At 40.2% G+C, this 13068-nt stretch overlaps 1 protein-coding gene across 8 annotated transcripts in view; it reads right to left on the reverse strand.

Annotated features, from left to right (window-relative positions):
• arhgap12b (Rho GTPase activating protein 12b) overlaps positions 1 to 13068 on the reverse strand; it is a 93142-nt gene that overhangs the window by 4954 nt on the left and 75120 nt on the right. For 4 of the 8 annotated variants that reach the window (XM_031835947.1, XM_020494867.2, XM_020494864.2 and 1 more), the window contains 11 exons: positions 12987 to 13064; positions 9683 to 9744; positions 9331 to 9412; positions 8857 to 8985; positions 7993 to 8196; positions 7668 to 7770; positions 4168 to 4287; positions 3956 to 4054; positions 3746 to 3823; positions 3505 to 3639; positions 2375 to 2480 (listed from right to left, as the gene is read on the reverse strand). In XM_031835947.1, coding sequence (XP_031691807.1) covers positions 2375 to 2480; positions 3505 to 3639; positions 3746 to 3823; positions 3956 to 4054; positions 4168 to 4287; positions 7668 to 7770; positions 7993 to 8196; positions 8857 to 8985; positions 9331 to 9412; positions 9683 to 9744; positions 12987 to 13064 — 1196 coding nt within the window. The remainder of the gene's footprint in view (positions 1 to 2374; positions 2481 to 3504; positions 3640 to 3745; positions 3824 to 3955; positions 4055 to 4167; positions 4288 to 7667; positions 7771 to 7992; positions 8197 to 8856; positions 8986 to 9330; positions 9413 to 9682; positions 9745 to 12986; positions 13065 to 13068) is intronic. The other 4 variants (XM_031835949.1, XM_031835950.1, XM_020494865.2 and 1 more) reach the window with 2 other exon arrangements.

Consider the following 13068-nt stretch of genomic DNA (forward strand, 5'->3'; position numbering starts at 1 on the left):
ACGAGTTCAAACAGGTGCAGTTAATACAGGTAATGAGTGGAGAACAGGAGGGCTTCTTAAAGTAAAACTAACAGGTCTGTGAGAGCCGGAATTCTTACTGGTTGGTAGGTGATCAAATACTTATGTCATGCAATAAAAGGCAAATTAATTACTTAAAAATGTGATTTTCTTCATTTTTGTTTTAGATTCCGTCTCTCACAGTTGAAGTGTACCTATGATAAAAATGACAGACCTCTACATGCTTTGTAAGTAGGAAAACCTGCAAAATCGTCAGTGTATCAAATACTTGTTCTACCCACTGTATATCAGTTTTACTTGAGGACCAAAATATTGCCCGTGGCACCATACTGGTTGCAAAATAGCTGAGAAGATATTTTTGATGTGCCGATTCCGTGGCACATGGTTTATGAACGGATACGCAAACAACTCTTGATTCAAAAAAATTATAATACAAAATTCTTGCCACAAACAGAATGTTATGTATATGGGGCATATAACCATCTCAGCTCTGCAGATTTTGTTACAAATAGACAGAATCACTTGTTCACTTATTTTGGTATTGCCCCTGAGAGTAGTTGAGGGGTGGGTTTAAAAGCTCATGTTCTATAATAGTTAGTACTTATACATTGTGTTTTCAGTCATATCTACAGTTGAAGTCGGAAGTTCACATACACCCTAGCCAAATACATTTAAACTCAGTTTATCACAATTACTGAAATTTAATCCTGTCTTAGGTCAGTTAGGATCACCACTTTATTTTAAGGATGTGAAATGTCAGATTAATAGTAGAGAGAATGATTTATTTCAGATTTGATTTATTTCATCACATTCCCAGTGGGTCAGAAGTTTACATACACAATCAGTATTTGGTAGCATTGCCTTTAAATTGTTTAACTTGGGTCAAACATTTCAGGTAGCCTTCCACAACCTTCCCACAATAAGTTGGGTGAATTTTGGCCCATTCCTCCTGACATAGCTGGTGTAACTGAGTCAGATTTATAGGCCTCCTTGCTCGCACACGCTTTTTCAGTTCTGCCCACAATCCTTTCAATAGGATTGAGGTCAGGGATTTGAGATGGCCACTCCAATACCTTGACTTTGTTGTCCATAGACCATTTTGCCACAACACAGAAGTATCTTGGGGTCATTGTCCCATATGGGACCAAGCTTTAAATTCCTGACTGATGTCTTGAGATGTTGCTTCAATATAGGAACATAATGATGTTCATCTATTTTGTTAAGTGCACCAGTTCGTCCTGCAGCAAAGCACCACCACAACATGATGCTACCACCCCCGTGCTTCACGGTTGGGATGGTGTTTTTCAGCTTGCAAGCCTCCCCCTTTTTCCTCCAAACATAATGGTCATTATTGCCAAATAGTTCTATTCTTGTTACATCAGACCAGAGGACACTTCTCCAAAAAGTACAATCTTTGTCCCCATGTGCAGTTACAAACCGTAGTCTGGCTTTTTTATGGCGGTTTTGGAGCAGTGGCTTTTTCGTTGCGTTTTACTGTGGATATAAATACTTTTGTACCTGTTTCCTCCAGCATCTTCACAAGGTCCTTTGCTGTTGTTCTGGGATTGATTTGCACTTTTTGCACCAAAGTACGTTCATCTCTAGGAGACAGAACGCATCTCCTTCCTGAGCGGTATGACGGTTGCGTGGTCCCATGGGGTTTATACTTTGTACAGATGATAGTGGTACCTTCAGGCGTTTGGAAATTGCTCCAAAGGATGAACCAGACTTGTGGAGTTCTACAATTTATTTTCTGAGGTCTTGGCCTATTTATTTTAATTTTCCCATGATGTCAAGCAAAGAGGCACTGAGTTTGAAGGTAGGCCTTGAAATACATCCACAGGTACACCTCCAATTGACTCGAATGATGTCAATTAGCCGACTTCAACTGTATCTAGATGTAATGTGTATAAAAAATATCAAATTACTTGATTCTTGATATGTAACAAGTGTAAAAAAATAAAAAATAAAATGCCATGTATGTAAAATGTGTGTAGAATGTACAAAACAACGGGTTTTTTTGTCCTCCGAAAAGAGGCGGATGGGCAAAAAAACTATTTAAAAAAACGATGAATATTTTCCCTGTTTTCTTTCTCGCCTCCTTCTTAGGAGGAATTCAAAGCCTTTGCAGCCTGAATGGAAAATGCTTTATGTACGAACCAGTCACAGGGGGACATGAGTGTATTACCGACTGTGCACATCAAGCCCAGACAATAGTGGAGATCCATAAAGCCCGCTAGCGGCTTCCCAGGCTACTCTTAAACAGACTAGCACAATGAATTATGAGCTGGGTCTTGTCATCCATCAGCGAGTATTGACTTTAGCTTAGCAGAAATGTAGGATTATTTTTGCTTACCTTCTGAGATGCTTGAAGAGGCATTGCATTGTGTCGTGATTCGGTTTTGGCAAATGCTTGATTAAGTCTTTTATCATATTCACCCGCTGCTTGTAGTCTGAGCATTCTGGAACAGAGGGAAAAATGTAAAACCATTAGTTTCATTGCATATGTAGAAACACAGCATTTACATGATCCTGATTAGGGTTGCAAATGAAGGGTATATTACTGGAAACTTTCTAAGTGTACCAGTAAACTATTAGAATTTCAGTAACTTTCAAGGATTTTATGTAATGTATCACAAGACATCTAGTGGTCCTTTTGGGTACTTCAGATTATCACAAGTGTCTGTAATTATCCCTGGCCCACTTTGTGGCCTTATCACATGTAAAATATATAAAATAAACCATCAATTTAGTGAATACCTTCGGTGCTTAATATTAGAGTTTCAGCATGAAATAGCGTTTATTTATTTAATGTCAATATGTCTTTGTTTTAAATGTTTCGGAGCCAAACTGTGGCAGTTGTAAAAGAAAAAATCAATAGTTGGAAGACTTAATTGAAAATAATTCCATTGTTGATTATATGCTTTTTTTCATTAATTAGACTATTTTCTCTTGAACATATTGTTTATCCAATAGAACCTCATGGACAATATATACAAAGATATTTAAAAAATGAATATTATACTGTATATGAATAAATTAAGCGACCAAAAGTTACCATAGATTGCCATAAATTACCTGTTAATTACCAAAATTATAGAAGATTCCGGGTAATTTTGGTAAATTTACCATAGCTTTGCAACCCTAATCCTTAATTCTAATACATTTTTGTGAATTCAAATGAGAAGGGTGCCATCTTGTGGATACATTTAAAACAGCACACATTTGGAGTCACCAAACCAAGTGGTACAGCATATGAAGTTAATTATGTCTTAATAAGCATTGTCTTTAAGCAAACCATCTAACCTTGATTTTACCTTTACAAATAGTAGCTCAGTAGACAGGCATATAGACAGGCATACTTCATAGAATTAGATTAGCAATTAGAATAGGAATTCATAATTTAATAGGATCTCTATGGTATATGTGTTGTACAGTACAGTGTTTGTTATACAGCACAGTGTAGTCAAGTGTGTTACTACTCACTGATGGCGTTGATAAAGTCGTTGAAAGAGTCGTAGGTGAAAACGGGCTCAGGCAGCTCTCTGAATAACATCTTCAGGGCTCCTGTAGTGACGTGGATGTCTTCCCACTTACTGTCATCCAGCTCTACCTTCTCATCTGAAACACACACAAATAAGGTTCTCTCTTTTAGTACTATTCCATTGGTTCTCCACGGACAATTCCACTGGTTCCAAAAGAGAAAAAATAACAATTTTTGCCATACCGTGATTGACAGCAAAGCGCAGCTTCTGTATCACAGCTAGGTTTCCACTCACTCTGTATATCCCATCTATACTCAGACCTGCAAAAGAGAGGACAGAGTCAGAGACATAGAGGAGGGGGAAAGAGAAAGATACAGAGACAGCATTATAACTGATTCAGTACACATAATGGAAACAAAATGGCTAATTTTAAAAAGGCAGAGAGGTCATACCTGTGTTTTCCACGTGGTCGATGCACATGGTGACGAAAGTGGGCACCGAAGTGTTCTCCCTCTGACACAGGCTGCTCAGGCTGCAGCCAAACACCTGGTCTGTGGCGCAACACAAAGCAAGAGAAGTATATTTTAAATAACAAATAAAGAGAGAGACAGGCATGTCAAATGTCACCTTTATAAGAACTGGCTTGCAGTGAGGCCAGCCATACCTTTAATGTAGCCCTTATCTCTGACGGCCTGGTAGGTGGGTCGGCGGGTTAGGAACTTCTTCAGCTTTACTCTGGTCTTCTTCTGGTCCGAGGAGTCCATACTCACAGATGTCTTCATCGCTGAAAACATACGGAGGGAAATGGCTAAACAGGTATTAAGAGGGCATTTGGTGACAAAACCTTTTTAGATCACTGACACGCAAACATTCTCACACGCACCTGCACACACGCAAGCACACCAGTGTTAATTCACATTTAGTCTAGTCTTTGTCATTTTGACTAAAATATCATTATATATCATTATGTCGTATTTTTATGTTATGTCACATTTTTGTTGTCATTGCAATAATGATTTAGTCTAGATATATTCAAAATTATAAAAACAGTGGGCCATTTCAGTCAACTAAATGTCCTTTCATTTTAGCCACATTTCAGTCACATCACATTTGTATTGCCTCATTAACCTATAGTAAACATAAATCACTGACTTCCATGTGCACAAACATACATAGCCTGGTCCTATCAGCATATGTCTCTTCCCAAAAGCAGAAAAATGTAAAACATAATGACAGTATCAGTCAAAAGTTTGGACACCTGTTCATTCAAGGGATTTTCTTTATTTTTACAATTTTCTACATTGTGGAATTATGGTGAAGACTTCAAAACTATGAAATAACACATATGGAATCATGTAGTAAACAAAAAAAGTGTTAAATCAAAATATATTTTAGATTCTTCAAAGTAGCCACCCTTTGCCTTGATGACAGTTTTGCACACTCATTGCATTCTCTAAGCCAGCTTGACCTGGAATGCTTTTCCAACAGTCTTGAAGGAGTTCCCACATATGCTGAGCACTTGTTGGCTGCTTTTCCTTCACTCTGCAGTCCAACTCATCTCAAACCATCTCAACTGGGTTGAGGTCGGGTGATTGTGGAGGCCAGGTTATCAGATGCAGCAGTCCATCACTCTTCTTCTTTGTCAAATTACACAGCCTGGAGGTGTGTTGGGTCATTGTCCTGTTGAAAAACAAATGATAGTCCCACTAAGCCCAAACCAGATGGGATGGCGTATCGCTGCAGCCGTGCTGGGTAAGTGTGCCTTGAATTCTAAATAAATCACTGACAATGTCACCAGCAAAGCACCCCCACACCATCACACCTCCTCCATACTTCATGGTGGGAACCTCACATGCAGAGATAATCCGTTCACCTACTCTGTGTCTCACAAAGACATGGCGGTTGGAACCCAAAATCTCAAATTTGGACTCATCAGACGGAAGGACAGATTACCATTCTAATGTCCATTGCTCTAACGTCCAAGTCTCCTCTTCTTATTGGAGTCCTTTAGTAGTGGTTTCTTTGCAGAAATTTGACCATGAAGGCCTTCATTCACACAGTCTCCTCTGAACAGTTGATGTTGAGATGTGTCTGTTACTTGAACTCTGAAGAATTTATTTGGGCTGCAATTTCTGAGGCTGGGAAACTCTAATGAACTTATCCTCTGCAGCAGAGGTAACTTTGGGTCTTCCTTTCCTGTGGCGGTCCTCATGAGAGCCAGTTTCATCATAGCGCTGGATGGTTTTTGCCACTGCACTTGAAAAAACTTTAAAAGTTCTTGAAATGTTCCATATTGACTGATCTTCATGTCTTGAAGAAATGATGGATTGTCATTTCTCTTTGCTTATTTGAGCTGTTCTTGCCATAATATGGACTTGGTCTTTTACCAAATAGGGCTATATTCTGTATACCACCCCTACCTTGTCACAACACAACTGATTGGTTCAAACACATTAAGGAAAGAAATTACACAAATTAACATTCAACAAGGCACACTTGTTAATTGAAATGCATTCCATGTGACTACCTCATGAAGCTGGTTGGAGAATGTGTGCAAAGCTGTAATCAAGGCAAAGGCTGGCTACTTTGAAGAATCTCAAACATATCTTTTGATTTGTTCAACACTTTTTGGTTACTACATGATTCCAGATGTGTTATTTCATAGTTTTGATAAAGAAAAACCCTGGAATGAGTAGGTGTGTCCTAACTTTGACTGGTACTGTATATAATAATAATATTATGTAAGAATTATTTGTCCATGCAAATTCCTAATTCAGCCTACATAGATATTGCACATTACATACAAAACAAACAGACACACACAATCAGAGAGAGAGAGAGAGAGAGACTAGATGGTGCCGCAAACTATTGGCAAAGTAGTATGTGTTGCACCTCCATCACTTGGTCAAGTCATTGTTGTCAACATTCCACAGATGCCGCAGCCACATTGATGTCCAAAAGTAGAACAGGAGCTAATGACTGTTTCGGCCAGTGATGTAGTTGAGTCACTAAACCTTGAGTCCCCTGTGCGCGAGTCCAAGTCAGAATCACCAATGCTCAAGTCAGGAATTGAGTCACAATGTCTAAAGTCCGCGTCCCAGTGCTTGAGTCCTGGTCCAACTGCTCAAGTCTGATTCACTAGGTCCACATTAACTCAAAATAAAGTTATTTACCCATATGTAGCATAGTGGCAAGAGGAATTTAGTCAATATATTTTTAGCTGTCTCTTTTCCTTTCTTTCTGTGCCACCAAATGTTTGCATATAGGCTACTGGTAATGTTACCATGACCACATTCAGTTAAAAAACATTCTTGAACGCTGCAGATAGAAATTCCATGAACAGAGCCAAAATTATTCCTTATTCAACATATCAGAGAGACATGTTTGCTCTACATAGCCTATTTCTTTCTGAGCATTCCAAAATGTTGCAGCCTGCTGAACGCGCCCCAGGTTGTTAGTGCTTGGTAGCTAATGAGGTAATATGATTGAACAAGGTGTTGTAGCCTAAACAATGGTTAACGGTCAGGTCCGCAAGTAGCCTAGTTTTAGAACAGCCTGGGATATGCTTTATGAATGTAAAATCCGCCAGTGCATGATAGAAAGAAAAAACTGTTGCGCCATGGGTCATGTCTTTGCAACAATAGCCTAAGGGCTATAATCAAGCCTCAAGGAAAAGAGGGGGAAATGGAAAATTAAGTGGGAAAAGTGAGAGGGTTGAGTGAGACTACAAATTCAAAGACAGCCTACATTTCCAGAGCCTACTCAAGGGAGAGAAAAACATAGCTAGACTGTTGTTTTACCATTAAACTCAATGCTACTATTGTTTTTAATTTTGTTAAGCAGTTTGTGTTTCTTAACCAGGCACAGGGTAGCTAACTAGAAGGCTGGTAGTGACTGGTTAGCTACAGGGAAGCAAGAGAGTTGCCTGCGCAATCTCTCTTAAACTATTGTCCAGTCCATTTAGTAGTCACAATTTTGTCTCATCTCGATTTAGTCAACTGAAATGAAAATACATTTTTGTTTGGTTACAGTTCTTTCTGGGTCTATTTTGCCACTGAAAAATTATTAATATTTCAGTCACTTTTTGTTGACAAAACTAACACTGACGCGTGAGCGCGACACACACACACACACATAGTGTATTTATATGCATAGTCAAGGAACCTCTGCTTTTCTTGGAGTCTCTGTGGTCTTTCTCCTTGTCTTGTTTTTCTGCACCGGGGGACTCAGGCATGTCCTCCTCTAAGGCTTCATCTGACTCCCATGCCTGTCCACACACACAAACACCACAAGTTATTCAAATCAGCCTGGATCACCTCTGCCGTGAAAGCGAGTGGTACTGAACAGATTACACATAAATGCATACATTTCAGAAGCCTCTCATTGTGGATGTTGACAAACCTGACTTGTACCTTACAGAGCTGTGGTACCGTAACTACTATGTTGAGAACTGAGAAGATAGATAGGCTGAGAAGAGCGGTCCACTCACATGTGTACTGATGGTGTCTGTCAGGACTCGGTACCAGTCGTTGATGACACTGTCGATCTCTGATTGGATCAGCAGCTCTGTCCCCTGACGGGTCTTCAGCTCAATGACGTGCTTCTTGCTGGACTTATCCTTCGAGGCCCAATCAACTGACCCCCCTCTGAGATCCACAGTGAATTCCGGCTTCGACTGGTTACCCCCAAACTTCTACAAGGAAATCAACATTCAAACAATCAAATCAGATGAGAGCTGGTTTTCCAGCTTAAGGATAGTAATAGTGGTAAATCTTTCATGAGTACTTTTTTCACCGTTATTATTACAAGTTGCATTAAAAACAACAAAAGCAGTGTTGGGCTACAAGTTAGTTATACATTAGTTATTAAGTGCTATATTTACTTGAAGATAAACACAGATGATCATATTCACACCACTGTGTTACAAGCTGTATTATTGTGAAGTTAAATTGTTATCATAATTATCACATTTTTTGAAGCACTGTATTATTGTATGCATTTTTACACCACCTTTATTCAGGAAACAGCTCCTCTATTTTCTTTTTCATATATTGTTTTAAAAATAGAAACTCAATCATGTATTCTTCATCCTTTGGAACACTCTTTTAGTTTTACAAACATCCCCTCTCAGGCAAACTGGAGCAACCAATCAAGACGATTCAATATTGTTATCATGATTGCAGGAAAAATAATCCAGAGTGAGCGCATGCCTGAAACTCAAAGTTCCCTCCCACCCCCTTGGTCACCCAATCAGATGAGGTTATGAGCAGCAGGCAGGGGATAGGACAATGTGAGGATGATGGACAGGCTGAGGGACAAATGGGAGACATGCACAGGGACAGAGGAGACATACAGTGGCAGCCTTGGAACGCTCATGGACAGAGTGGACATAGGAGACAGCTGGGCGAGGCTTGACCGAACGCTTCCAGTTGGCCAGCAGAGTGAGCAGCAGCTCAGGGATGGAGCCACTATGGTAGTAGGACTTTGGATGAGGAGAGGAAAGAGGAGAGGAGGAAGGAGAGGTAAGAGGGAGGGAAGGAAGGAAGGATGGCAAATGAGAAATAAGGAGTCACAGACTGATGAAAGAGCAAATAGGAAGAGGTATGGTGTACTACTACTAAATGGAGATAGACAGCCAGCCAGGTAGTTCTTAGGCACTACAACTACCACCCTCCTTTTGAGGTAAAAAGAATCCTGCAGGTTATTGGAAAAGTAGGGGAGGCAATTAGCTCAAATGTATTTATTTTTGAATCCAAAAAATGTACTTCAACTGCCACATTCTGTCACCCAAGATGGTTCCTAACAAGGCGGCTGATGGGATACGTACCCAGCTGGTGCCACTCCCCTGTCCTTTAGCGAAGAGCAGCGAGGAGCCCTGTAGCACCGTCCACGACGATGTCCAGTTCTTTCTGTTTGAACCATTTCACAACACAACCATTTATCAACCATCAACCACACAACCCTTTATTAACCATCAACCAAGTCAGAACACAACTATTTATCAACCACGTCCCAACCATTTATCAACCATCAGTCTGTCCATTATTTCAACAAAGAATCAATAAAAAAATATGTATTTATTGTTTTGTTTGTATGATTCTGTATTATCCTCCAATTACCTCATAAGAGAATGATAACATTTTCTAATCTACAAGATCTTTATAATGTATGTTCTCTACCTGACTTTTTTGCCATTCTCAGTTATTTTGGTGACGTTGAGGACTCCACACTTCTCAGAGGGCTGTGGAGGGAGATAAACATGAGACAAACATAGTCAGACCCAGGTAGTACAAACACACCATACTGCAAAAAAATATGAAATCTAAGCAAGCCTAAATATCGTATTTTATAATATTCACTGAAAATGTTTTTTCGTACCAAGCTAATTTATCTAATGTCATTGGCAGATCATTTTGCTTATTTTAACATAACACATATTTAATAAAAGTAATTTATCTTATTTCAAGATATTTTTTGTCTTAAGGTAAAATATCTTGAAATAAGAATAAGAATAAATAAACCATTTTTGTAGGTAAATATATAGACAATTGTTTTTATTGAACTAGGCAAGTCAGTTAGAACTTAAGAACAAACTCTTATTTACAATGACGGCCTACCCCGGCCCTATCCGCTCAATCATGGCCGGATGTGATACAGCCTGGATTCGAACCAGGGACTCTTGCACTGAGATGCAGTGCCTTAGCTTCTTGGTGACAGGGGGGCAGTATTGAGTAGCTTGGATGAATAAGGTGCCCAGAGAAAACTGAGTAAACTGCCTGCTAATCTGTCCCAGATGCTAATGTATGCATATTATTAGTAGTATTGGATAAAAAACACTCTGAAGTTTCTAAAACTGTTTGAATGATGTCTGTGAGTATAACAGAACTCATATGGCAGGCGAAAACCTGAGAAAAATTCAACCAGGAAGTGGGAAATCTGAGGCTTGTAGTTTTTTTTTACAGAATGCCACAGGCTCTGAGGCGCGGTCATGAGAGAGTTAGCTCTCGTTCCATTGCTTTTCTATAGACAATGGAATTCTCCGGTTGGAACCTTATTGATGATTTATGTTAAAAACATCCTAAAGATTGATTCTATACTTAGTTTGACAAGTTTCTACGGGCTGTAACGGAACTTTTTGTCCAACGTTCGGCTACCAAACGCCCTAACAAAAGAAGCTATTTGGACATAATGATGGACAAAACAAACATTTATGGTGGAACTGAGATTCTTGGGAGTGCATTCTGATGAAGATCATCAAAGGTAAGTGAATATTTATAATGCTATTTATGACTAATGTGGACTACTTAATATGGCGGATATCTTTTTGGCTGCTTTGTTGTCTGAAAGCTGTACTCAAGATTATTCCATGGTTTGCTTTTTCCGTAAAGTGTTTTTGAAAACTGACACAGCGGTTGCATTAAGGAGAAGTATATCTCAAATTCCATGTATAACAATTGTATTTTCATCAACATTTATAATGAGTATTTCTGTAAATAGATGTGGCTCTCTGTACAATCACAGCATGTTTTAGAACTACTGAACGTAACGCGCCACTGTAAAATGAGGATTTTCCGATATAAATATGCACTTTAACGAACAAAACATACATGTATTGTGTAACATGAAGTCCTGAGTGTCATCTGATGAAGATCATCAAAGGTTAGTGATTACTTTTCTCTCTATTTGTGCTTTTTGTGACTCCTCTCTTTGGCTGGAAAAATGTCAGTTTTTTTCGTTTGTGGTGCTTTCGCTGTAAAGCATTTTTTAAATCAGACACTGTGGCTAGATTAACGAGAATTTTATCTTTAAAATTGTGTAAAATGGCCTCCCGGGTGGCGCAGTGGTCTACGGCACTGCATCGCAGCGCTAGCTGTGCCACCAGAGACTTTGGGTTCGCGCCCAGGCTCGCAGCCGGCCGCGACTGGGAGGTCCGTGGGGCGACGCACTATGTCACCTGGGTTAGGGAGGGTTTGGCCGGTAGGGATATCCTTGTCTCATCGCGGACCAGCGACTCCTGTGGCGGGCGGGGTGCAGTGCGCGCTAACCAAGGTAGCCAGGTTTGAGGTGTTCTGTGTTAAGAAGCAGTGCGGTTTGGTTGGGTTGTGTTTCGGAGGACGCATGGCTTTCGACCTTCGTCTCTCCAGAGACCGTACGGGAGTTGTAGCGATGAGACAAGATAGTAATTACTAACAACAATTGTATACATCGAAATTGGGGAGAAAAAGGGGGTAACATTTTTAAAAATGGTGTAAAATACTGGAGGAATTTTAATTATGAGATTTTTGTTGTTTTGAATTTGGCGCCCTGCACTTTCACTGGCTGTTGGCGAGGTGGGACGCTACAGTCCCACATATCCCAGAGAGGTTGAACCGCTGCGCCACCTGGGAGCCCAATTCTGCCAATGACGTTAAAGAAAAATACATATACTGTATATACACACACAAATTATAAAAAATTTAAGTGAATTATCACTTATATTTAGGCTTACTTAGATTTCACTTTTTGCAGTGCACACACACACACACACACACACACACACACACACACACACACACACACACACACACACACACACACACACACACACACACACAGCAGGGGAGAGGAAAAACAGCCAGCAGCAGGTGAGATACAGAAAAAGAGTAACAACATAATAAGGCTTGTGCCTTAAGCACACACTAACACAATCATACACTGAGTGTACAAAACATTAGGAACACCTTCCTCATATTGAGTTGCAGCCCCTTTTGTCATCAGAACATCCTCAATTCGTTGGGGCATGGACTCTACAAGGTGTCGATAGCGTTCCACAGTTGTGCCAAATTAGCTGGATGTCCTTTAGGTAGTGGACCATTCTTGATACACTTACACAAGGGAAACTGTTGAGCGTGAAAAACCCAGCAGCGTTGCCGTTCTTGGCACATTCAAACCGGTGCACCTGGCAAAGTGCCTACCATACCCCATTCAAAGGCACTTCAATCTTTTTTCTTGCCCAGTCACCCTCTGAATGGCACACATACACAATCCATGTCTCAATTGTCTTTAACCTGTATCCTACCCTTCATCTACACTGATTGAAGTGGATTTAACAAGTGAGAGGGACCATAGCTTTCACTGGATTCACCTGGTCAGTCTGTCATGGAAATAGTGTTCCTAATGTTTTGTACACTCAGTGTATGTACTCACACACACAAAAAGTGCTAGAGGAAATGGGGTAGGGAAAGGGGTGACAGACATCATTCCTTGTACCAGCAGTAGAGGGTGGTATGACACAGACACAAACTACTGATTCAGTGGTCCCAAAAGGTGAAAGACAGTAGAATGGACTTTGGCTATGGTAGCAGATAGGAGAAACAGAAAGGACACATGCAGGAGAGAAATAAAGATGGATGCAGAGGATAGAGGATGATGGGTAAAAGCAACGCATAGAGAAAGAGTCGATGGATGTTGCATGTTGTGGAGTGAAAGCCAGGGAATACTGACGATTGAGGGGTGCTTGGGAGATGAGGGGCAGGAGTCAAAGTCAGGAGAACTCAGCTTGGGGACTGTAGGCCCACACTCCTAC

Source organism: Oncorhynchus kisutch, linkage group LG11 (genome assembly GCF_002021735.2).
Source record: "Oncorhynchus kisutch isolate 150728-3 linkage group LG11, Okis_V2, whole genome shotgun sequence".
Taxonomy (NCBI): domain Eukaryota; kingdom Metazoa; phylum Chordata; class Actinopteri; order Salmoniformes; family Salmonidae; genus Oncorhynchus; species Oncorhynchus kisutch.